General features: G+C 39.5%; 1 protein-coding gene across 1 annotated transcript; it reads right to left on the reverse strand.

The window, feature by feature from the left end:
* Positions 1-17159: 17159 nt before the first annotated feature.
* Positions 17160-20036, reverse strand: LOC116875660 (heat shock protein HSP 90-beta-like). Its single transcript, XM_032871302.1, has 2 exons — positions 19962-20036; positions 17160-17583 (listed from the first exon to the last, which is right to left on the reverse strand). Exons 1-2 carry the CDS (start codon positions 20034-20036, stop codon positions 17272-17274), a joined length of 387 nt encoding a protein of 128 aa, XP_032727193.1. The 3' UTR covers positions 17160-17271.
* Positions 20037-27537: the final 7501 nt, after the last annotated feature.

The following is a 27537-nucleotide window of genomic DNA, read 5'->3' on the forward strand; positions in this document are numbered from 1 at the left end:
ACCAAGGATGAACCCTGACCTAGACTGCATCTTTTCTCATGGGCTGAAGTTCTCACATACACCTCGACAGCATCCCCTCTCGTCTTGAATCATGCTGTCCAATATAGTAACAACTAGGCACACGTGGCTATGGACCACTTGAGATACGCTAGTCTAGTTTGCGATGCGTTAAGTGTAAAATACACACTGGAATTTTGAAGACTTAGTATGAGAAAAGAACGTAAACCACCTCAATAGTTTTTGATGTGGATTATATGTTGACATGACAATATTTTGGATAGACTGGGTTAAATAAAAATAGGAGAATTCATTTCACTTGTTTCTTGTTACTCTTTTTACTGTGGTTACTAGAAAAATTCAAATTACCTAATGCTCATATCATATTTTGATTGGACAGTGCTGGTCAGAGTGAGTACCATTACACTCATTCGTTCCCTCTGTCGGTGCTTACTGAGCACTCTAATGTGCTGAAATAAATAAGACTTAGGCTCTGTTCTCAGCAGCTCCCACAGCGGAGAAGAGCAGCTATTTATAGAGCAATAGCTTGGGGCGAGTGCTGGGACCAAATACCATGCACCATACTGTGGGAGCCCCAAGTAAAGAAAGACACTCTTATGGAGAGCATCATCAGGGAAGGCTTCAAGGAGGAGGTGAGTTTTAGGATACACAGGGGTTTTAGCAGTCAGAGGAGAAAATGGGAATGATGTATCAAGACGCATAGATACGGGACATGCCTGGCATGTTTCAGCACAACACAAGTCATTCTTCTGGATGCAGCTTTTAGGACACATGGGGAGTGACAGGTGGAGACAAGGCCGAGGTCCCAGGACCTAAAGGATCTCTCACGTCACAAGGAGTTTGCCCTGACAGGGGATCAGGGGCTGTCCAACTGTAATGGGTCAAAGAATCACCCGCAGAGCTTTTTAAAATTCCACACATCCAGAGGCTTGGATCTTGATGAGTTAGGCCTCAGAATTAGCATTTTAAAATCAGCATTCCTGATGATTCTAATTCAGATTGCACTTTGGAAAATGCTACTGCAGGTAAGTGGGGTTGAGGTAAGCAGTGACGTGATCATACCTGCACTAAAGGAAGATACTCTAAGAACAGAAGGCAGGTGGGTGGGGAAAGTTCTCCTGAACCTGCTTCAATTATCTAGGTGAAAAGTGACGAGGATAGGGCAACGTCAATTCAAATGAATGGGACAGGACTGCCAGAGACACTTAGTCAAATTGTCAGGTCTTATTGACTAACTTGGTCCTCACTTATACCCTCACTGCTACCCCCTGTGTCACACTGGAGTACTGGTTTCTCTTGTTTATTTTCCCCAAATATTTTAGAACACAAAATCTTCTTAGGAGACCTTCCAAAGCAAAGTTGATACAGGATTCAGTTTCTGAGAAGGACTTTCCTATTATAGAGGCATTCTTAGGGTACCTAAAGTAAATCTTCCCCTGACATCTTTTCTAAGTTCCCCTGGCATTCCTGATTACAGTTGCATGAAATGGATAGAACCAGATTGAGGGTGTCCCCACTTCCCAGAGCTTCTTGACTGCCTCAATTCCTTACTGAGTGAAAAAAAGACCTGGCTGGCTTGCATTTTTAATAGAAGAGAGAATAAAGGCACTTGCTTATCCTATAAATATAACTGCTTTTAATGTTTGTTTGTTTTGGAAACTCTGTATAACCCAATCATAGAAAAAGACAAGGTTATTAAGTACTGGCATGCAATATAAAAGCCAAGCGGACTGTTATCAAGACAATAAAGACCTGAGTTTCAAACAAACAAACAAACAAACAAACAAACAAAACAAATGTGGGTTTCAACTACTGGATGGGTTAGTGATGCCCACATAGATCTTATCTACTTTGTTTACCTGAAAGTCTACTTTTTAATTCATTATTTCCTTGAGAGGACTGTCTTTAAACTCAATTTCTAAGATAGTCCATTTTCTCCAAGCAATGGGCTCTAAGAATTAGGAGAGGAACTGGAGATTTGAAGCTTAGTTATTTAGGGAGTTAAACTACATGTGTCTGCCATATGTGATGCATTATTTAATGCCCTGATTAAACACATTCAGGTCCCCTACCTCTGGTGACCCTTTTCTGGCCTAGGGACCCAGTATACCTGCGATTTGGCTCTTTTTCTGTATCTCTGGCTGAGGCTGTTTCTATCTGCATCTCTTGGAGTTTCTTTGCCCTCAAACAGGAACATAGTGGATTTCTCTATCCTTCCCGAGCATGTGTTCTTGCTGTGTTCAGGTTGGAGTGCATGTACTTTCATATTGGGGAGTTTCTACCTAGTAGGGATCTGAGAAAGACAGAAAGGTAATTAATGTTCCAAAGTAATGCTCAGTATATTTCTACCCTTAGATGACTGGCACTCTGCCAGCTACCTTCTAGTCAATAATTAATTAATTAATATCTCAGTGGCAATTGATGAAATTCAATATTCATTCTTATTAAAAACCCTAATAAACTAATAAACCTTTAAGAAGCTAGAAACAGAAGACGGGGTCCCTGACTGGCTCAGTCTGTAGAGTATGCGACTCTTGATGTCAGGGTCATGAGTTCAAGCCCCACACTGGGTGTAGAGCTCACAAGAAGAAGAAGAAGAAGGGAAGAAGTTTATAAAACAATATAAAGCCTTTATCTGAAAAGAACCATAAACATCAAACTTAATGGTAAAAAATATCAGAGGCCTTCTTTTTAAAAGGCACTCTTCCAGGGTGCCTCAGTGGCTCAGTCAGTTAAGTAAGTATCTTGATTTCGGCTCAGGTCATCTCGGGGTCATAAGATCTAGCCCTGCATCTGCTCCACACTGAGCATGGGGTCAGCTTAAGTTTCTCTCTCTCTCTCCCTCTGCCCCTTCCCACCACCCTCTCTATAAATGAATAAAATTCATTAAAAGTAACAGATAAACAATAAAAACATATTTTTCAGTAACATTCTATAGAATGTTCTATAGAATCTTCTATACATTCTATAGAATGTTACTGAAGTACATAAAATGAAAATTTGGATAATTGGACAGAAATATCAAGTTCCTAGAAGGGAGAACTTCATGTTGTAAAGTTATCACCATTCTCTGAATTATCCTATAAATTTAGTGCAATTTTAGTAAACATTCAAATCATCATTTTTGAAGATCAGGGGATTTACAAGTTCACTTTAAGTTTTATCTGGAAGAATAAATGGGTGATTATCATCAAGTAGTTCTGAGGAAGAACAATACCTACACTGAAAAGGAAAAATAACTTCATAATTTCAAAATAGCAGGGTATTGATGCCAAAATAAACATGTGGATCTTCAGAACCTAATGGGAAGTCCAAAAACAGATCCTTATGGGGGTGCCTGGGTGGCTCAGTTGGTTAAGCGTCTGAGTTTGGCTCAGATCATGATCCTGGGGTCAAGCCCCGCATTGAGCCCCTCATTGAGCCCTGCACTGAGCCCCGCACTGAGCACCTTTGTCCCTCTCCCTCTCCTTCTGCTCTTCTTGCTTGCTTGCTCTCTTTCTTTCTCTCTCCCAAATAAATGTCTTAAAAACAACAACAGACCCATGTGTATACTGGTATACTGGAAATTACAGTATGACGAGAGGCATTTCATGTTAGCAAGGAAATGGTGGCCTATTCAGTTAAAAATATTAGATAATTAACTGTAACTTTTGAAAACACAAAATGAGAGCCCTACTTTATATCATCCCTAAAATAAATGCCAAATAGATCAAAGATTCGAGTATAAAAGTATTGAAAGCTTGCATTATTTAAAGTATATATATTTTCCTCTTGCCTTTATTTAGTAGCTGACATCACAGACGACATGTGTTCAATGCTGCGGCCTCCTGCCTGGATTCCACCTTCAGGGCCCAGGCCCTGTTACCTCTGCTTTCAGAGGTTTTGACTGCTAATGGCTCACAACTACATTCTTTGTGTGAAATGCCCTCAGCTCAGTGGCTCTCAACTGGGGATAATTATGTCCCCAGGAGATATTTGGTAATACTGGGAGGCATCCTGACAGGGGGGCGGGGCAGGTGAGGAGGAGGGTGCTACTGAAATTTAGTAGGCTAGGGATGCTGCTGAACATCCTAAAATGCAGGACAGCCTCTCTCCCAAGGAATTATCCAGTCCAAAACAGCAACAGAACCACTGTGGAGAAATCCTGACTTAGCCAGAAGAAGCTGTCTTGCCCAATGTGACACCCCCTCCCAAGTGCAGTGGTATGAAAACCTGGCCCTTTTTCCTCAATTTGGGATCACTTTGAAGGACCACCCCAGCAACAGCACTTTTTATGGGATAGCTTGAAGTCTGTACTGCAACTATATTTATTCATTGCAGTTCCATTTGTCCTTCTGCCTATTTCTGCTTCCTGCATTTTTACATGTTATTTCAATAAATTTCCCCAGTAAACATCTTGCAAGCAAATTTGTGTCCCAGTTTGGTTCTCAGGGATCTGACCTAGGACAGGTGGCATAAGAATGATCGTAGGAAATGGACTGGAAGATGGGACTGTGAGGCTGGCTTCTGTACTGTCCAACTGGCGGCCCCCACAACTGGTGGTAAGGGGAGAACTGATAGACCCTGACACATCACATCAGTGCAGTTGTTAGTACTCTTACAGGTAGTGAACCAGACGAGATGCCAGCAGAAGGGGATGTACTGACTGGGACAATACCGCAGGTCTTTGAGAGGACCAAGAAAAGTACTCCTAAGGACTATGGAATTGATTGACTGCTGCTGGGTATTACCAATATATATTTGACAAAGACAATGAGAGGCAAAAGGATAGCTAATCACCAATTTAAGGCAAAGTATGAAAGTCACAGGGCCTTCATGGCTCTATTAAGTTTCTCATTTACTATAGCTAGGGGATGAAAATGCTGAGGGTCAAACCAGGACTTCATCTAAACAGAAGAGTCACAGAAAGGGTTGATTTCGTAACCATAGCAAGTCTCCCTGACTGGGGAGTGGAATCCTGGGATTTGACACCTACACCACTGCACCCAAGAACTTTAAAACCACAGGTAAGTCTGAATTCTCTAGATCTTCAGAAGGGAACCACTCTTCCCTGACAAGGGCCACTAGCCTCTTGCCCCTCAGCTGAGGATGATGCCAAGGCCTCTGCTTGGTAAATCATATAAGTCCTCCTCAGGATCGATGCTCACCTCCCTCCTGGCTACCAGCCCAACAGCTAGGATCAAGTCACAACACCACCCAGCCAGGGAAGTACTGGGACTGTAAGGGAGGAAAGGGATTATATGCTGAAGGAATTTGTGGATTGACCCACAAATGTATTGGCAGAAGCCAGGACAGTGTTATGGGATTGGATCCTAAAGATTCTGGATGAAAGGAGGTGAAATGTAAAGTTAGATAAAGAAGAGTTTAAGAGTTTATAAGAATACTTGCTGGGACACAGGTTTTAATTCGGCAACAACCCAGGAGTCAGTGCTAATAGGCCTGTAGGAAGCCTAGAGAAAGCAATATCCCATATTAGAGGAAAGAAGTCCATCACAGATAGAATAAAAAGTCACGGAGAAATGGGTATGTCAGAACAGATGTACCATATAAGACTGGAAATCAGCACTGATAGACAGGGCCTGGGGGACACTGTGTTTGCCAAAGTGACAAGGAATGTGCTCATGAGGAGACCAACAGCATTGTTGAGAAGCCCAGTGATGGTTGTCCTCTGTAGGCCATAGCTCATGGTAAGAAATTTATTACAACACTGGTGATAGTGGAATGGGGCTAATTATATCCTGAAAATATATAGGGTAGATGGTGGCACTTAACTGTTAAAAGTAAGGTGAACACAAAAGTAATGAGCAGTCATGTCAAAGTGGCAGCCAGCAGACAGTGACACTCAGAAAAGTATGGAGATGGTTATAGAACATGGTATTCCCATGGGGCACCTGGGTGGCTCAGTGGGTTAAAACCTCTGCCTTTGGCTCAGGTCATGGTCCCAAGGTCCTGGGATCGAGCCCCGCATTGGGCTCTCTGCTCAGCAGGGAGCTTGCTTCCTCCTCTCTCTCTCTGCCTGCCTCTCTGCCTACTTGTGATCTCTGTCAAATAAATAAATAAAATCTTAAAAAAAAAAAAAAAGAACATGGTGTTCCCAAGGGCAGGATAGATGTCAGCTGACAAGGGCATTACTTAATTTATATACTCAAAAGAAATGAAGAATGAATGACAGCAGCCGTCCCCATAAAACAAAACAAAACCACAATCCTCTGCCTAGTTTCTGGACCTGAGCCAGTTTCCAGACCCTAAATCCATTCACTGAATGAGAGATGATGACCCTGCATCATCACGGCTAGTAGGTTCAATGATTCCCCTAGTCCTTCCCCAGTGAGACCCATGATCATTTACTAGGGTAACTGTAGAGTGGAAGATGAGGAATACAGAGATATTTCAGTGACAGCTGGATACAGGATTTGAGTTGACACCAATACCTGGAGACCTGAAGTGTTTGAATAACCCTCTTATTAGTGGGGAATGTATTAAGCCCAGAAAAAGAATAGAATCCTGGACCAACAGAGCAAGATCTAGCCAGCAGTCTAGTCTTTTGCCGGTCACTGAATGTTTATTTGAAATGAACATATTTGGGATTTGGAAGAAACTTGACTTTGGTTCATTCTTTAGTGAAGTAAGATCCATCATAGTTGGAAAGGCCAAGCGGAAACCTCTAACCTGCTTCCCTAACTGCCAAGCTATTAATCAACTGCATTATCACATCCTGGGGGAGGGGGAATGGCAGAGATTAGTGTCACCCTTAAAGACATAAAGGATGCAGGGGCAGTGATCCCCATCATATCCCCGAGTCTGGCTCAAGATAAATAGATAGATAGATAGATAGACGGATGAATTCTAGAAGATGACAGTGGACTATGGCAAACTCAACCAAACAGCAGTCTCAAGTGCAGCTACTATGTCAGATATGGTGTCTTTGCTGGGAGAGACTAACACAGCTTTGGGTACATGCTGTGAAGCAGTGATTTGGCTACAGGGATCAATATAGTGTGCATTCTTGTGGGACAAATAATGGTGTACATTTCCACTCTAGGCCCAGAGTTATGTTAACTCTCCCACCCTCTCTGATAATCTGAAAGTACCTGGAAAACCAGGATATTCCATGGAACATCGTAATGTTTCACTATGTTAATGACATCCTATTAACAAGACCATTTGAGTAAAAAGTAGCAAAAAAAAAAAAAAAGTAGCAAATAATTGTAGAATTAGTTAATACAAATGCAACCCAGAGGGTGAGAAATATACTCTGAAAATTCAGGGGTCCATCCAATTAGTGATGTTTTTAGGGACCCAATAGTCTGGAGTATGCCATTATATCTCTTCCAAAAGTGACGGACAATCATAGCATCTTGTACCTTCTATCACTGAAAAAGAAGCAAAACATTTGATAGGCTTCTTTGGGTTCTGGAGTCAGGATATTGCATATCTGGGAATACAGCAACAGTCATGTACTGGCTGCCAGTTTTGAGTGAGGCCAGAGGAGTAAAGGCTCTGAAGCAGGTCTGGGTTGAGATGCAAGCAATTCTTCCATTTGGGCCAAACAACACAGCAGACCCTATGGTATTTATAGTTGGGAAAGACACCACGTGGAGTTCATGGCAACCACCAATAAAGATTTGTAATGTAGATCTCTAGGATTATAGAGCAAGGACATGCCAGCTATTGCACAGAACTCCATACCATTTAAAACCAGCTCCTGGGGACTCCTGGGTGGCTCAGTTGGTTAAGCGGCTGCCTTGGGCTCAGGTCATGATCCCAGCGTCCTGGGATCGAGTCCCACATCGGGCTCCTTGCTCGGCAGGGAGCCTGCTTCTCCCTCTGCCTCTGCCTGCCACTCTGTCTGCCTGTGCTTGCTCTCTCTCTCTGACAAATAAATAAATAAATAAAATATTTTAAAAAATAAATAAAATAAAAACAGCTCCTGGTGTGCAACTGGGTCCTGGTGGAGATGAAAACCATGGGATATAAACTGGCTCCATGGCAAGAGTTAAACTGGGTTTTGTCAGAAGCACCAAATCACAAGGACCCAGAAGAGCTCTATCATAAGATGGAAGTGGTATATCTGAGACTGGATATGAGCAGGCCTGTAATGCATAAGTAAGCTCATAACAGCAGTTAACCCAGAACCCAGGTCATTCACCAATGTTGCACCAGAACTTCTCCTTCAGCTCGTGGAAGGGATCCCTTATGACCAAGTCATAGAAGAGGAACAAAAGGACAAGCTTGGCTCATGGATGTATCACCTAGTATATCGGTACAAGCCAAAAAATGGTTACTAGAGAGTCCTACTCACATATCATCCTAGAAGAGAATGCTCAGGGGAAATCCTCCCAATATACAGAACTTTGGGCCTCTACTGTGTGTGGAAAGAGAAGTGGCTTAATATAAGAATATTAATAGAGTCATGGGAAGTAGCAAATGGCTTACCTGTTTGGTCAAGAGCCTAGAAAGAAAGCTTTTTAAGATTTTTAAGATTTGGGATAAAGAGATCTGGGAAAAAACACTTGGATGAACTATGGGAGGGCATGTGTCTTAGTTTGGGCTGCCAAACTAAGATAGTTTGTCTAAGCCACCGTAGATCAGGTGGCTCACACAATAGAAACTCATATTCTCATAGTTCTGGAGGCTGGAAGACCAAGTTCAGGGTGCCAGCATTGATCCAGAGTGGTTTCTGGTGAGAACTCTCCTTTCGGCTTGCAGATAGCAACCTTCTCAACAATGAAATCAGTTCATCTCTGTTATCCCAGTGCTGGTACAATGGGCTTATGGGTAGTATAGCTTTAGTGGCACAACTGGAGACATTACAGGCCTACCAGCATGGCCACCCCCTCACATTTCAGGTCAGTTACTTCTGTTGCTGAATGTTCAACCACAACTGATTTCATTGTTGAGTCTTTCTCTCTGAGTGCCCTCCATTACTAATGCCCTTTTCTGCCTGTGAGACCTTGGGAGGTACTTCTGTCTGAGGGCTCAGAGTGATCTACCAACACGGGGTCTCACATAACATTGCCTTAGACCAAGAGTCAGTGAAGGAGAGATATCAGTAGGCAAACACTACACTGTCTGTAAGATGCTGTCCTTAGAGAATAAAATAAAACAATAGGTAAGGCAACCTATTCAAGGCTGGCTAAGGCCAGCTTCTTTTGAGGCCAGCTTAGCCTCGATGCCCTGCAACTATGGGGCATGTCCCCTAGGACAGGATATATAGCAGAAATCAATTATCATCATGTAGTTATATGTCCTTAATGGATAGAAAATATTGAACTAGGAATGAAGAAATAAAACTAATGGTGGTTCTGCTTTTGACAGATCTATCCCTCCAAAATTCATTCTGATCCATGGTCAAGACTGATTAAAGTTTCCTCACAGACATGGTATTGTGCCAAGGGAGGTACTATGTGAGTCAGGCAAGTTCAAATGTCATTACAAGGAAAATCCAAGGGTAAAAATGCAGTCAATGAAAATCACTCTTTCCTATTTGTTCACCCCAGACCTGCCCCTAGGCTAAAGTCTAGACTAGCATAGATAGCATATCACGCCAGCAGCTGGCCCCACTGGTGCACTCACCAAGTCAGCAAATAAGTGACAGGTGATCTCCACAGGCTTCTAACAGGCTATCAGGTCACATACAGTACTTTGCTCGGAAAACTCACTTATGTATCTCGTCGCTGATCAAATTCAAGTACTTCATATTTACAGTTTAAAAGCCTAAAATGGGTGAGTTTATCATAGCCCAGCTTCATGACACTGATGCATGTGCTTGTACCGAGTGGCTATGAGCTCGGTGCTCTTTGATTTAGGTGCAGGAAGCTTTTATTTCTGAATCTCTGCCTACTCATGGCAATACATCAAACAATCAGTTTTAATATCTTTAGGGTTAAGTGCACTCATGTAATTTAGAATTAAATGATTTTTATTAAGCACTTTTATAGACCATCTACATGCTATACAACTACACTGATTAAGGATCATGGTGACTGGTAAAACAGCAGCCCCTATGAATTAGGGAAGCATTAGTGAAATGCATTTTCTGAATGCATTCAGTACTAAGTAACTCAAATGTCAAATGAGAGTCCGAATGAAAATTTCCCTCCACAAAGCAAATACACAGATAAACCCAGTGGGCTATATTTGATTCTAATAGTGACATATCACTGGTGTGTGGTCTTTCTGCTTTTCTGTCCTATATTCTCCCCCTGCTCCACTCTCACTTCAGCCCCACCCCCCTCAACTTCTAAATTTAGTTGATTACTTCTCTTTGAGGTTGCCAGGAATGGGGCTGGAAGTGGGGTAGTAGTCAACCTACCCAGGTCCCCTTCCCCTTCCCCTTGTAAAAAAATTTGCAGGAGAGCTGCTCACCAGCAGAGGGCAGCATAAATCTTTTGCCATGCACATGCTCAGAGAGGCTCTGGACTTGACCCTCCTCTAGAGGGAAACTAGGCCCTGGGGTTGTCTGGTAGGTGCCACCGGGTCGCCAGGTGATTCTTTGTGCTGTTGAACCCAATCACATGTCCAGTTCATGGCTACTTGATCAAAACTAATGAAAGCTTCTCTTGCCTACTGTTTCAACTGGGCATGGTTGCAGAGGCCATGGGGAGACACTTGCCTTTACCCTACAATTCTCTGAAGAATCACAGAATTTCATTTTTGACTCAGAGTTCTTTATTTTCTCTCTGTTTTTGTTTCTGGGCTGTGTGTGTGTGGATGGGGAGAGCTTTGTCCTGAAAAAGGTAAACCACACAAATTCTTGAAAGAGAAATTCAACTAGTGGCTATATAAACTGGCAAACCTTTTTCCTTACACCATCAGAAGGATATCTGAGTCCAAGGGATCTTATTAGGTATTATTATAACTTATTCTTCCAACTAGCTCCAGTGGTTGCTCTTGTAAAGCTGTCAGGTTTCAGCTGTAAGAGGAAAATGTTTCTCAGCACAGTGATAGTTGGGGTTGATGGTAGCAGTGGTCCCTAAAGGTCAAGACCAAAGCAAGCTAATAGGAGAAATATTCTTTCCTTTGTGGATAATTAGTCTCATAAGATAAATGATTGTTGTTATTTACTTTGCATTTACTTTACCAGTGACATATTTTTCACCAGTGGGGAGGACTATACTCTCATTACATTCTCTTCAGGGAATGAAAATATTCCTCTGGATGCTATAGACTGAGTTCAGAACTTCAGCTCATATCTAGATCAAACCTGAGGCTTTGCTTCAGTTTGGAAGTGCTAGAAGAAGCCAGAAGCAGCTTCCCTCCTGAGGGGTGAGGGATAGTTGCTCCCAGAGAGAACAGTGGGGGATCACCTAACTGGCAGTCTTGAAGAACGGTTTGAGATGGGGGCTGGGGTAGGGAGATGAGGCCAGGGAGAGGGAACTAGATTGGGAAGACACCTGTGGCAGAAGTGAACAGTTTAGCGGGCTGGAGAGGCACTATCCTTTGGCACCCCTAATTCTGGAAGGCTGTGGCCTTTGGTCAGTGCAAGGGAACATCTAAATTAAACTTTTATTTCTCCCTACAATACTATTTAGAGAACTGCCTGACTCTTCAGTAAAGAACTTTGTTTTTCTGGATTATAGTGGAAAGGGCTTGGTTTCACAAAGGTTGACAGGACTGGGGCAACAGAAAAACAACAACCTTGAAAGCTTTCGGAGCTAAAGAGCAGGAGGAACACTGCTTCTTTTCTGTGGGTTGCCTTTCATTATCAGAAACATGACTCAAGATGGTCACAAGCATGAGAAGTGCCAAGACTAATCTTTCTCAATTCTCTGCTTCTCCCTGCCTACAATTTCTTTGGGGTTACTCACAGTTAAAATCATGTTTTGTTTCTGACTTCCAACTCAACCACTTCTTCCTTGAGGGTTTGTCTCTTTTGGGTGAGTGCCCCTTCTCTGTACTTCCACAGCCCGTAATCCCACTTGCTATAGCATTTATCAATAGAATGGAAATTTCCTTTCTAAACAGTGAGCTGCATGAGGGCAGGGATACTGTCAGTTTTTTCATGGTTCTAGCCCTAGTGCATATCACTGTGCCTGTAGAAAATAGGTAAACAAGAGCTACATGTTAGATAAATTTATGAATAGATCTACTTACCTTATCACATTTAATCCTTACAACTTCTATTATTATTATTTTTTAAAGATTTTATTTATTTATTTGTCAGAGAGAGAAAATACAGGCAGGCAGAGTGGCAGGCAGAGGCAGAGGGAGAAGCAGGCTCCCGGCGGAGTAAGGAGCCTGATGTGGGACTTGATCCCAGGATGCAGGGATCATGACCCAAGCCGAAGGCAGCCACTTAACCAAGTGAGCCACCCAGGCGTCCCTACAACTTCTATTATTACCACCCATTTAACTGATGTGAAAACCAAGGCTGAGGCAAATACATAAATTTCTCAAGATTACCTAGCAAGTATATAATATAAGAAGAGGAGGTATTTGAATTGAATTGGGCCTTGAAGGGTAGGTAGAATTACAACGGGTAAAGATGGAAGAGGGACCTTTTAAGATGAGGTAAGCACATGAATAGAAGTATGGAAACAGCAAAACACAGAGCACATTTGGGGACTGGTTATGATTCACTCTGGGTTGCAAAAAGGTATGTGCAGTGGCGTAGTGGAAGATAAGGTTGGAGTAAAAATACAGTCACAATATGAGTAGATAACATTGAGCATTTAATATATGCCAATATAATTCTAAGCATTCATATGTAAAAAATACATTTGTGAATAGCTAATACATGCCCATAGTAAAAAAAAAAAAAAAAAGTTTAGAGAAACTGAATGTACAGTCAAGAGTAAGACTCCCTCCTTTGCCTGTATCTTTGTCCACCTCATCTCCCCTCTCCTGAGACACCACTGTAAGTGGTTTTTCTATATCCTTCTACAGATTCTTATTCTGTGCATATGGAAACATATGGATATATTTTTTTACACGGGCACATATTCTTCTACTTTTCTACTCCCCCCCCCTTTTTTTTCCACATTGAATGCATTAGAGATCAACTCAAATTACAGAGCTGCCTCTTTCTTTTTAACTACCTCTTAGTATTCCATTCTGTGGACGTACTATAATCTATTTAACCAATTCCTTCTTAACAGACATGTAGGATGTTGCAAATCTTTTGCTATTACAATCAACTACATCAAATATCCTTATATGCTTTGCTTTGAACTCATGTATGAATATATTTGTGGGCAAATGCCTGATGGGTTAAAAGGAAGGTACATTTTAACTTTGCACAGATACTATAAAATTGCTCCCCAAAGAAGTTATACTATCTTATACTCTTAACCACATGTCTTATCAAACTTTTTGATCTTTGCCAATTTGATAGATCAAAAATGGATTTTTCACTATTGTTTCTAATTTGTATTTTCTCCTACTATAAATAAAATGAGCATTACTTGATATATTTTAAATAGAATGATCTTATTTTGTAAAAATATAAGACTTATAAAGTAAATTTAAATATTTATTTAAATATACTAAACATATATAATATATTAAATTTTAATATTTCTTTAAATAAATTAGAATGTAATATAAAAATTAAGTATATGTGATATTTTATAAAAATAATCATTACTTGATATATTTTTCCTTTTTTCTTAATTGTGTTCATTTTCTTTTTTTGAAATGTTGTTTTGTTGGTCTTTTTTATTGACTTGTATGGCCTCTTTAGTATTAGGGGAAATTAGCCCCTTAACATGATATGACCTACAAATATTTTTTCCCTTAATTTGTCCTTATTCTTTTGATACTGTCCATGGTATTTTTTTTTAATTTTTTATTTCAGAAAATTTCAAACACATACAAAAATAAAGAGAATAGGTTAATAAATTTGTATGGACTAAATACCCAGCATTATCAATATACACACAATCTCAATTCATTTATCACCATGCCTCTATCACCTCTCTTCTTCTGCCCTGCTGGATTATTTTAAAATAAAATATACCATTTTATATTATTTTTTATCTATGATAATTATAGTCCTGCAGTGACTTTAATTTTTATGTAGTCAAACTTACTAGTTTTTCACTCTGTGATTCTGCTATTTAGATCACCAGAAACTCCCTGAGAATCTACAAAGTTACAACAGACTTCTGAGGTGACTATTTTAAGATGAGTAAAACCATGCCACGAAGAAGTTGGGGTACCTTGCCCAAGGGGACATAACTTCTACAGGGTAGGAGTTGGGACCAAATCCTGGCCACCTAAACCAGGGTTTCATCTCCTGACCATCACACCATATCCCTGCCCAGTGAAGGTGTAACAGGCCATGCTGAGCAAGACAGAGACCTCAAATTGGCATTCCCATTCATTCATGGCTGAACCTTCATGCCCACTGGCTGCTTCCACACGAGCTTTCTAAGGCAGTGCCGCTTGGAGGGTAGGTGGGTGTCACAGATCCCCCTTGAGAATCTCATGAAAGAAAGTTTAGAACACTGGTCATAGGAAGCATGCATTTTTACACACAGAGACACAAACACATGTGTATGTGGGGATGCACGCACACACACACATGCGTGCACGTGCGCGCGCGCACACACACACACACACACACACACACACAAAACCATGTACCAGCTGTAAGCACAGCCTCCAGGGATCTGCTTATCTTCATTCTGTCATCTCTGCATTAGGCAAGGAAACAGGCTCTTAATTATCATGAATCTGGACTGGATACTTACCAAGGTTTTTTTGCCGTTCAGTTCCCTAGAGAACAGTGCAGTCTGATTATATTTGTATTTATGGGCAGGTGAGGATGGCCTATTTAATCAATACATCTAAAGGCTAAGAGGTAAGCTATATTATTCAGACTCAGTAACAAAGCTTATGCTAATTTTACCTGACATGTAGCATGTTAGGTTAATATAATTTGGATTATATGTATCCTTTTTAGAAATTGATGTTTTTGTTGCTGGTTTCTCCTGACATTTTTGAACTATAATATGGAATGTAATACTCCTCCAACAAAGAAGGTAATTCTCACTAGTGAAGGTAATTAATGGTTAGTTGATCATATTACAGCATAGAAATGATGTTTTTGTTACACAATAGGTTTTCTAATTGGTGATCCAAGGATGACCATGTTCATTTTCTGCTGATAGAGATTTCCTACTGTGCATGGCATTATCTCTTAATACTGTGATAGCAGCAAATGATGGTCATAGCCAGTAAGAAAATTAATTTACAATGCTTCAACAATCATTATAAAAGACCTAATAATGCTAATTTACGTGTAGGATGAGTCATCTAATTAGTTAATTAAATAGGACCTTGCTGCCAGTCTCCTACAATGGAGCATACTGTGTTACAGGTGTTTGACAGAGCTGAACAAAGCCGAGGGAAGGTAAATGAATACATGCTGACCCCACTAATGCATGCGATGTTTATAGTTATGAAAGCATGAGCAAAAGCAGTTGCTCTACTCAAAGTAAGAACCAAACAACCAAATTTTAAATACTGTTATTTTGCCTCTATTTTATGAGGAAAAAACTTTGTCAGCTTATTTCCTAGCTTTACAACTTCCAAAATGCTTTTAAATCTTGATTCGATTTCTGAAGTTCAAAATGCTCTCATAAGTTGGTTACCCTTTGGATTTTCTTAAAGAAAATAATAAAATCACTGCCATCTGTTGAAAACTACCACTATCTCCCTCTCTTTAATTACTCTTAGTTGTAGCGCTTGTATATAATTTATAAAACTTGTATGCTCATGGAGGCCATAAACAAAAATGGGTTGCTAATTTTAATTAGCTTGTCTAGCTGGTGGTCCCACATGGCTGGGGATTCAGAAGTCCCAGTTACTTCTCCCCTTTCAGCCTTTGTTATTTCACACTAATAGGTTTTTGTATTTTTAGTCTGTCTTCATGGGAGAAGTACCCTGTCCCTTCAGTGAGTTTAGCTGCTTTTCCCTAGGCCTTGCCAGATGTCCTGATTCTTTTTTTTTTTTTTTTAATAGGGGTAGGGGGAGGACGACCATTGGGACAACCAAAACATCACATATGTCTCATTTGAATGCAACATAATTGCTCAGAAAGAACATCTATCTTTACTGATATTGTGAAATATTCCTTTCTAACTGCCAGACTGAAATAACTAATTTTAAGTGTTTTTGTATTATAGAGTTGGAATGGTTTCTTTTCTAAGAAAAAAAAAAAAGGCATTGAACATCATTACAATAAAAGCTATCTAATGACTAAATGGAAATTCAACATTTTCTTAAAGAGTTTGCAAAACCACAATAGATTTTCTTTCTGTCAATTCAGATATTCATAGGTCATCCAGTCTGGCCTTCTGTCATAGTGCACCTATAATTCCTTATTTTAAAATATTAATTAACTTTTAGACATAAGTCTTTTAGCTCTGGATACAGTACTGCCTATATGAAGGAAATAACATACTGACGTGAAGAATGGTGTTTCTTGGAATAGGTATTGTTTGCCAAGCTGTATCCAAGAGCCCTACAGAAAGTAGAAAAAGACATTATAGAAGAGTGAGCAGACATTTTTACAAGGTCACTTCATTCAGACTGGAAAGTGGCCAGCACAATGTCATTATTTACAACAGGATCTGGGAACACTTGAGGAAATTACAGACCATTTAGTTTTGATTCCATTGTGGGGGGCAAAGTCTTAGGAAGTATTTTAGGAGATTAAATGGGGAACACTGAGAAAAGCACAGCTTGATTAAAGGTAGCCAATGCAGTCTCCGGAATGAAAAAGTCATGCTTCGATAATTTCTTGACTTCTTTAAGGAAGTAAATGCCAAGAAAAGCAAATGAATGCTTCAAAATTTTGTGTTCTAAATTTCCAGGAGTCGTTTATTAAAGTTTTGCTTGACAAATTAGCACAAAGAAGTCGTTTCTTAAAATTGGAGAAATGCAGAGACAAAGATTGATGGTGCATTAAATTGTTTTTAAAGTGAAAAGAAATCAGGCAAATATACCTTAGGACCAAAAGAATTTTTTTTTTTTTTTTTTGTATAAAACTGTATCTTCTTTATTTTGCATACTTTAATCTCGGAACAAAATAAACAGAAAAAAAAAACACAATACACATCCAAACCCCTTGTCAAATAATCAAAAGGGATAGGGCTTGAGGGCCTTCTTTCCCGCCTCAAAGAAAGAAGGAGAAAAAAAAAAACCACTAGACATCAGCAGAGGGAACCAGGTGAACAGGGCCACTCCGGGCTGCTGGGGAGTCATGGGGACACTATACAGAGAGCTCAAGGTCTGCACGTAGAACTAATCTACTTCTTCCATGCGAGAGGCATCCTCATCACCCTCAAGGGGGGGGATCTCATCAGGAACAGCAGCACTGGGTTCCTCTGCTGTCACTTCATCTTCATCAATGCCCAGGCCTAGCTTGATCATGCGGTAGATGCGGTTGGAGTGAGTCTGGGGATCCTCGAGTGAGAAGCCAGAAGAGAGCAGAGCTGTTTCAAACAGCAGCACCACCAGGTCCTTGACAGCCTTGTCGTTCTTGTCCGCCTCTGCCTTCTGCCGCAGCGTCTCCACAATGGGGTGGACCAAAAGAATTTTATTGGAACAAGGACACTATAACAGTCTAACTCGACTCCGTTGTATTTACTACAAACATCAGCATTGTATTATTTTGGCATTTATTACGTAGTTGTGCAGAATTTTTCCTAAGACAGTGGGAAAACATGAAAACTCCTTTCAGGAATATATAGTCTAAGAGATGAGACTGATTCAGATAAGTAGACAAAAAACTAGAAAAACATAAACTGAAAACTTAGTAAGGTTGACTCTTAGATTGCTAGTAGTGAGGAAAACATGTTGGTTTTTAAAATCCAGGATGAGCATTCATAGTTTCTCTTTGGGCAGCAGTGGGAAAGCTATCATGGAAAGATGTTTGGTGGATGGGTAAATCTTATAACTGTAAAAGGAATAAGCACACCAGGACATTTTCTGGGTGTGAGAGGGATCCTGGAACCATCTGGGAGGTCATATAGTTTGCCCAGTCCGAAAAGAAAGTAGGAGGGAGATGATCCCAAAAGGGTAATACACAATTATACATGAATAGGGAGCTAACTGAAAATGAACAAGATAGAGACCAAAAATAGGAGAATGACATTAGGGTATTGGACTATACACCCTTAAGTCCTTTTCAAATCTAAAATATTGTGATTTCCTAGAAGAGATACTGCAGGTTTAGTAAGCACAGGACTTCAGATAATCTCTTCTAATTAGCAAAGATTGCCTGGAAAAAGTGACTTAGAGATGTACAACATCCTCTACAAGGCAAGACAGATATAAGTAAAAGGGGAAAAGCGTTCACAATATAGCTGATGTTTATTGAGGGCTATGTCTCAGATACTATGCTAAGCATTTAACATACATTATCATTTACTTTAATCCTCTCTAAAATTCTAATAGTTGTAATATGTAATAATCCTCATTTTACATTTGAGGAAACTAAATTAATATTCACACAGCCAGTAAGTGAAAGGTACTAGACATAGTTATTTTAAACCACTATACAAAAGTGTCCCAGTTTACCTGATCATAAGTTTTAATCAGGGGTGTGGTATAAAAACATCTATCCCCTCCTCTGAAGTTTTTAGGAAGTAGATTCTAGGACAGGGACTGAGACTAAAATTCTTTTACAAACACCCTGACTCAGTTTTATGATCAGCCTTGTTTGAGAAACAGCGTTCTAATACCAGGTTTACTATATTCCAAACCCTAGAGAGTGCCGGAAGCTGGAAGGCTGTGTGATGGGAGGTACAGTATATCTACCCTTAAAGAGGCTGAAAGCCTAGAGCCCCCACAGCAGTATTAGTCTATGAGGCTGTAGCCATATATTTGCCTGTAAGACACATCTCCTGGCTCCGTCTCATGGAAGCACACTCTCCCTGGCTCAAAACCAGTCCTCTTATACACTGCAGTTCAGAGAAATCAGCATTCTTTATAAATACTTACATGGAGTAAAAACACAAGAAAAATAGAACCAGGTGGAATTACCTGGGAATGGCTCCTTTCTGACCAAAAGCAGGGAAAAAGGAATAATGAAATAGAACAGAGAAGATCTTCAAATATTTAATTTTAGGGAGAATATAATTGGTTAATATTTTGAACCCAGGTATTTCTCTTCTTTGTTGTCTTTGTTAACTGGAATAGATAAAAAGGTCTTTTTTTAAAAAAATAAGCAATGGACACATTATAATATGCAGTCTACCTTCTTGATACAAGAACTCTGAAAAGATTGCACAATTAATTAAATGCATCAAACTTCAAAGAGCTACTAAGGTATCAACACACTCTTCAAGGGATCCATGGGGAAACTACCAATTACACATTCAAATAAACCATACCCATAGCAGACTAGGGCTTATTAGTGTACATAGTTCAATCAATTCAACAAACATTTATTGAGCCCCTACTATGTGTAAGGCGCCAGGACTATGCTGTATGGGGAACATAAAGATGAATACAATAGCCTCTCCCTTAAAGAAACTTGTGCTTGAATAAGTGAGGTAAAATGAAGAAAAATGACTCTAATATAAACTGTAAATTTCATGAAAAACTATAAACTATAACTATAAACTATATTCAAGGAGCTCAGATTTCCTCAAGGCTCTGAAAAGTCCTCAAGAGGAGAAGACATTAGAGCTAAGACTAGAAGGATGAGAGAAATTTGTAAAGAGAGCTTATAAAATTCTTTTTGTCCCTCAAAGTTCTCATCTGTAAAATAGGGATAATAGTAGTTCTTACAGGCCATTCTACAATAATGATTTACAGGATCAACCCAACTTCATGGATAGTTTAGAAGCAACAGTTACTTGTCAAGGAATGTATACCCTTGCCACTGCCTATTATTAATGCATTGTTTAGATTTCCACAGTCACCTTTCACAACACTTCGGAGTGATAAAGTATAAGCCTAGAACAGAAAGGTTACCTTTGGCAAACCCTACAGAAGTGTTCCATAAGGATGAGTGCACTGTAGAACTGTGAGCAGATCACTGGCTGTGTACTGGATGCCATGTTGGGGCGAACCAGTCAGGTAAGCTCTTTCCCATCGGTAAAGGGCACAGAACATATCATCTTCTTGAATTGTTTGACAAAATGCCTCTCACATCTGTCTTGACTTTTCTGGTTCTATGGCCATACCTTGGTTCAGGCTCTTATCCCTTCACTACTAGAGAACTAGATCATTTCTTCCAGATGATCTCTTGATATCTACGCTTCACTCTTCTGTGCTTTTACACAAACCACTATCGGACTAACTTTCCTAATTCAGTGCTCTGTTAACATCACTGCTTAAAGTCCACGAGAGGCTCTTTCCTGATGTCTAAAGAGAATCCAGACTCCACAGACTGCCATTCTGGACTCTTCGCAACCTGGACCGAACACACTCTTCTAGTCTTAAATCCCACAACACTCCTATGACTGTGGCTTTGCTTATGCATCTCTCACTTCATCCTCATTTTCATGTATCAAAACAGAAACCATCCTTCAGTGCCTGCCCAGCTCAACTCCAAACCTCCCCCCAACATTCTGTGCATACGGCTTGGTACTACACATATCTGAGTACATGGCTATATCCTCAGGGTAAGTAACATTAGCTGCTTACTATTATTTATGATAGCCTAATTATGGAAACAGCTCAAATGTCCATTGACTGATGAATGGATAAAGAAAATGTGGTGCATACACACACACACACACACACACACACACACAGAGGAATATTACTCAGATATAAAAAAGAATGAAATCTGGGGCGCCTGAGTGGCTCAGTGGGTTAAAGCCTCTGCCTTAAGCTCAGGTCATGATCTCAGGGTCCTGGGATGGAGCCCCGCGTCGGGCTCTCTGCTCGGCGGGGAGTCTGCTTCCCCCTCTCTCTCTCTGTCTGCCTCTCTGCCTACTTGTGATCTCTGTCAAATAAATAAAATAAAAAGAATGAAATCTTGCCATTTGCAATGACATGGATGGAGCTAGAGAGTATAATGCTGAGTGAAATAAGTTAATCAGGAGAAAGACAAATATATATGATTTCACTCATGTGGAATTTAAGAAACAAAATGAGCATAGGGAAGAAAAGAGAGAACCATGAAACAGACTCTTAACTACAGAGAACTGAGGGTTACCAGAAATGGGGTGGGTGAGGTGGTGGGTTAAATAGATAGTAGGGATTAAGGAGGGCACTTGTGATGAGGACCAAGTGTTCTATGGACGTGCTGAATCACTAAATTGTACACCTGAAACTAATATTACAAGTATGTTAACTGCAACTTAAATAAAAACTTAAAAAGTTAGCTGATTACAATATATTACAATACCATATTGTTTTCTGTGCAGAGCTTTGCTTATTTTATGCACTCAATAATTTAATTATACAAATATTTAGTAGTATTATTATTTAACATTTCTTAACTGCTATGTTTTAAGTGCTATTTAAATGCTACACATGTGTTACATCATTCTGTCTTCTCAAGAACTCTCCGAAGAAGGAATTATCATTACCCCTATTAAGGGATGAAGAAACTGAGGCACAAAGAGTTATCTGCCCGAGGTTACAGAACAAATAAGCTGGGCTCAACTGAAACTCTTACTGCATATACTACGCTGGCTCTAATGTTAAGGTGTTTCACAATCTATAAAGACTTTTACTTACCCGATTTTCATTTCACATATGGCAACTGAGGCGTAGTGGCAGGCCCCAAGTTACCCAGTGAGTTAGAGAGAGGAATTGAGCACTAGCAGTCGTTCCTTTTGCCTGCTGCAAGGAGTCACAGCGGTATATTCCCACAATAAAAACAAAGAGAAGCAGGTGCCAAAAAACTGGGTTTGAGATGAGGAGATCTCCTCTCAAGATCAGTGTGTGAAACTGGTGCATTCCTGGTGCATTCTTTGGATTGTAACTCTGGTACATCCTAAGAAATCCTAGGGGTGCCTGGGTGGCTCAGTCAGTTAAGCTTCTGACTTCAGTTCAGGTCATGATCTCAGGGTCCTGGGACTAAGTCCCCCATGAGGCTCTGTGCTCAGCAGGGAGTCTGTTTCTTCCTCTCCCACTGCCCCTCCCCCCACTTGTGTGCACGCTCTCTCTCAAATAAAGAAAATCTTTACAAAAAATCCTAAACAATCAAAATATAGATCCTAACCATAATATCATACCTTAATACCACAGATCCTAATATTTTAAAGACTTCTGACTTACAAAGTGTGACCAATATAGCCTATACCAAGATACCTGAAGTTACCAGTTTAGATATATTGTTTATTAGACTTTATGATAAATGCCTGAGGACACTATTAAGAAATGGTAGTTTAAAAATATAAATTTATAATGTAGGAAGCAAAAATAAATTTACCAAGACATTTGAAAAGATTCCAAATAAAACTAGGTTTTTTTTTTCCTTGTAAATATAATTGAATTGTGGTAGTATAATAAAAAATAGAGTATAAGTTTTAGAATCGGGCAAAGCAATTAAGTAAGTGAATGAATTTGAGTCAGTTACCACTGTAATGTTATATAAAGAACCCCCAAATTTCAGAGACTTATGACAATAACCAAGTCTTTGGGCAGATTGTGATTCTTTCTAGCCAAGATTGACTTGGACTGGCTCCAGGTTTGAATTAGGTTCAGATCTACTTTATGTTTTTCCTTGTTCTTTTCAGAACAGGAGCTGGGCAGGCAGGTTCTTTTCGTGGTGAACAGCAGAAATATAAGAAAGAAACCAATTCACATAAGCACGATTAATCTTTGATTCACATCGCTTCTGCCCACATACTTTATCCCCTTCCCATTAACCCTACCCATTAGGGGAAAAGCAGAAGGAAGCAATGCTTCCTTTCTTTAATTAAGTAGAAGTATAATCAATCTTGTTAGGCAAAGTGAAGAAAAAAACACCTTCATGAACTAATTTTTATTTCATCCTTGGATTTTTAATGTTTATTTCCTACCACATTTCCTCCTACTTAACTGCAAAATAATCACCAAAATCAGGAAGATAACACTGACACACTGTGACTGCCTGATTCTCAGACCCTGTTCAAGTTTTCCAAAGAATTGTCTAAAGGATCCAGTTCAGGATCATGCAATGCAGAGGTGCTTGGCTGGCTCAGTCAATGAAACATGTGATTCTTGATCTCAGGTTGTGAGGTCAAGCTCCTCATTGGGTGTAGAGATTATTTAGAAAAATAAAATTTAAAAAATCATGTGTTTAGTTGTCTAACACATTAATATGCTTTAGTCTGAAAGTTTCTTAATCTTTAATTGACTTTCATAACTGTTCTAGTTTTATACACCATATAACAATTGCTACAAAATTAGCAGTTTAAATCAATACACATTTACGATTTTAAAGTTCCTGTGGATCAGGAACCCAGGCCTGGCTTAGCTGGGTTCTATGCTTCGGGATCTCAGTAGGCTGAACTGTGTTTGTTAGCCAATGCTGCAGTCTCATCAGAGGGCATACAGGGCAAATACCTGCTTCCAAGCTCCCTCACGTTGTTAGCAGAATTCATTTTCTTGCTGCTTCAGGACTAAGCTTTAGTTTCTTAATGGAAGCCACCTATAGCTCGCAGAAGCTATGCACAGTTTCCTGCCATGTAAGCTTCTCCAACATGGCCACATACCTCATGGCAGCTTACCTCAAGGATAGTAAGTGGGAGTGTCTCTAGCAACTCTGCTAATAAGATGGAGTCTTATATACATCACATATAATTACGGAGTGACATCCTATCACCTCTGCCATATTGTATTGGTTAAAAGCAAGTCACAAGTCCTGTTCAAACTGAAGGGAAGTATATTACACAGAAGTGTGAACACCAAAGGACAGGGATTTTTGTATGTGTGGGGTGGTCATAGGTTCTGTCCACCAAAGTGACCTTGGCACTTCTGAAAATTACTTTGTAGAATATTCCTCATTTTGGGTTTTTATAAGACGTTCTTCAGTTTGGATTTGTTTGATATTCCCTTATGATTCTATCATGATTAGGTAAAGAATATTTTTCTAGAATATCACAGAGGTATTGAACTCTTCACATTGCTTGGTGTCTCATGATTTCAATTTGTCCTATTATTGATATTCATATTGATAATTTGAATTAAGTGATATCTGCCATGCATCCTCACTATAAAGTTACTCTTTTCCCTCATGTAATTAGTAATTGTTTTGTGGAAAGATGCTTTAAAACTATGTAACTATACCCTTCCTCCTTACTTTCAATCAATTTAGGTATTTAATAACTAAATTTTAAAAATTTGTTACATATTTAACCAGTAAGGGCTTATGGTTTACTGTTTGATGCAATGAGCTATAATTACTAAAATTATTTATTTTGGTGCCCATTTGTTCCAGATTTAGCCAGTGGAAATTCCTTCAAGTTGGCTTACGTGTTATTTTAATATGACACCATCATTCTTTTAGAGTACTTTCTTACTTTCTGACATAATAAGATATCCAGGCTCATGCACTTTCCTTGCCCCAGTGGTGATATCAGCCATTACTCTGAGGAGCCCTTTACCAGTGCTCTTCATGCAGATTCAAATTACCGTCTGGGATCACTTGCTCTCAGCCCGAGGAACTTCCTTTAGTATTTCTTATAAGATGGGTCTGCTGGCAACAAATTCTCTCCATTTTTGTTTATTTGGGTGTCTTTATTTTGCCTTCATTTTTTGAAAGATAGCATTGCTGGATATAGAATTCTAGATTGAACTTTTTTTTTTTTAATCTTAGAGTACTTTAAATATTTCAACCCACTGCCTTCTGGCCTTCATCACTGAAAAGTCAGCTTATGATGTTCTTGAGAGCCCCTATAACTGACTAATTTCTTTTATCTTGCTGCTTTCAAGATTTCTCATCTTTGACTTTCATCATTTTTACTATGTTGTGTCTGTGGTTTTCTTTGAGTTTATCTTATTTGGATTTTGTTAAGCTTTCTGGATGTGTAGGTTATTGTTTTTCAATATATTTGAGAACTTTTGGGCCATTACTTCTTTGAACATTTTTTCTTCCTATTCTCTTTTCCTTCTGATACTTCCATTACTTGTATGTTGGTGTATCTAATGGTGTCCCATATCTCTGAGGCTCTGTTCATTTTTCTTCATTCTTTTCTTTCTCTGTTCTTCAGCTTGTATGATCCCTATCAACCTATCTTCAAGTTCACTAATTCTTTCTTTTGCTAATTCAAATCTGTTGAGACCCTCTAGTGAGTATTTTACTTCAGTTATTGTACTTTTCAACTTCAGAATTTCCATTTAGTTCATTTTTATAATTCCTCTTTATTGATATTTCCTATCTGATGTGACATTGTCATCATATACACACATATATATAAAGGCTACTCTGAAATATTCTTCTATTAATATTTATAAAAATATTTTTTAAATGTCAATTTTTTTTAAATTTCTTTTCAGCCTAACAGTATTTATTGTTTTTGCACCACACCCAGTGCTCCATGCAATAAGTGCCCTCCCCAATACCCACCACCTGGTTCCCCCAACCTCCCACCCCCGCCCCTTCAAAACCCTCAGATTGTTTTTCAGTGTCCACAGTCTCTCATGGTTCACCTCCCCTTCCAATTTCCCTCAACTCCCTTCTCCTCTCCATCTCCCCATGTCCTCCATGTTATTTGTTATGCTCCACAAATAAGTGAAACCATATGATAATTGACTCTCTCTGCTTGACTTATTTCACTCAGCATAATCTCTTCCAGTCCCGTCCATGTTGCTACAAAAGTTGGGTATTCATCCTTTCTGACAGAGGCATGATACTCCATAGTGTATATGGACCACATCTTCCTTATCCATTTGTCTGTTGAAGGGCATCTTGGTTCTTTCACAGTTTGGTGACCGTGGCCATTGCTGCTATAAACATTGGGGTACAGATGGCCCTTCTTTTCACTACATCTGTATCTTTGGGGTAAATACCCAGTAGTGCAACTGCAGGGTCATAGGGAAGCTCTATTTTTAATTTCTTGAGGAATCTCCACACTGTTCTCCAAAGTGGCTGCACCAACTTGCATTCCCACCAACAGTGTAAGAGGGTTCCCCTTTCTCCACATCCTCTCCAACACACGTTGTTCCCTGTCTTGCTAATTTTGGCCATTTTAACTGGTGAAAGGTGGTATCTCAATGTGGTTTTAATTTGAATCTCCCTGATGGCTAGTGATGATGAACATTTTTTCATGTGTCTGATAGCCATTTGTATGTCTTCATTGGAGAAGTGTCTGTTCATATCTTCTGCCCATTTTTTGATATGATTGTCTGTTTTGTGTGTGTTGAGTTTGAGAAGTTCTTTATAGATCTTGGATATCAACCTTTTGTCTGTACTGTCATTTGCAAATATCTTCTCCCATTCTGTGGGTTGCCTCTTTGTTTTGTTGACTGTTTCCTTTGCTGTGCAGAAGCTTTTGATCTTGATGAAGTCCCCAAAGTTCATTTTTGCTTTTGTTTCCTTTGCCTTTAAAGGAGACATGTCTTGAAAGAAGTTGCTGTGGCTGATACCGAAGAGGTTACTGCCTATGTTCTCCTCTAGGATTCTGATGGATTCCTGCCTCACGTTGAAGTCTTTTATCCATTTCAAGTTTATCTTTGTGTACAGTGTAAGAGAATGGTCGAGTTTCATTCTTCTACATATAGCTGTCCAATTTTCCCAGCACCATTTATTGAAGAGACTGTCTTTTTCCCACTGTATATTTTTTCCTGCTTTGTCGAAGATTATTTGACCATAGAGTTGAGGGTCCATATCTGGGCTCTCTACTCTGTTCCACTGGTCTATGTGTCTGTTTTTATGCCAGTACCATGCTGTCTTGGTGATCACAGCTTTGTAGTAAAGCTTGAAATCAGGTAACGTGATGCCGCCAGTTTTATTTTTGTTTTTCAACATTTCCTTAGCGATTCGGGGTCTCTTCTGATTCCATACAAATTTTGGGATTATTTGCTCCAGCTCTTTCAAAAATACCAGTGGAATTTTGATCGGAATGGCATTATAAGTATAGATTGCTCTAGGCAGTATAGACATTTTAACAATGTTTACTCTTCCGATCCAAGAGCATGGAATGGTCTTCCATCTTTTTGTGTCTTCTTCAATTTCTTTCATGAGTGTTCTGTAGTTCCTTGAGTACAGATCCTTTACCTCTTTGGTTAGGTTTATTCCCAGATATCTTATGGTTCTTGGTGCTATAGTAAATGGAATCGATTCTCTAATTTCCCTTTCTGTATTTTCATTGTTAGTGTATAAGAAAGCCACTGATTTCTGTAAAAATGTCAATGTTTTTTATTAATTTGACATCTGGTTGCTCTCACAGGTCGTTTATAGTGATTGCTTTTTTCCCTGATGTATGAATCACATTGTCTTATTTTTTTGTATACCTCATAATTTTTATTGGAAACTGAACATTTTGGATAATATATTGTAGCAGCTCTGGGTATTGCTACCCCATCCCCTCTCCCATAGTGAGCTCATTATTTCATTACTTGTTTATGGATAAGCTGGATTATTTTAGTGAAGTCTATCTTTCTCCCACATTATTACAC

The sequence above is a fragment of the Lontra canadensis genome, unplaced genomic scaffold (genome assembly GCF_010015895.1).
Source record: "Lontra canadensis isolate GAN:19392208 unplaced genomic scaffold, GSC_riverotter_1.0 scaffold42, whole genome shotgun sequence".
NCBI classification, from domain to species: domain Eukaryota; kingdom Metazoa; phylum Chordata; class Mammalia; order Carnivora; family Mustelidae; genus Lontra; species Lontra canadensis.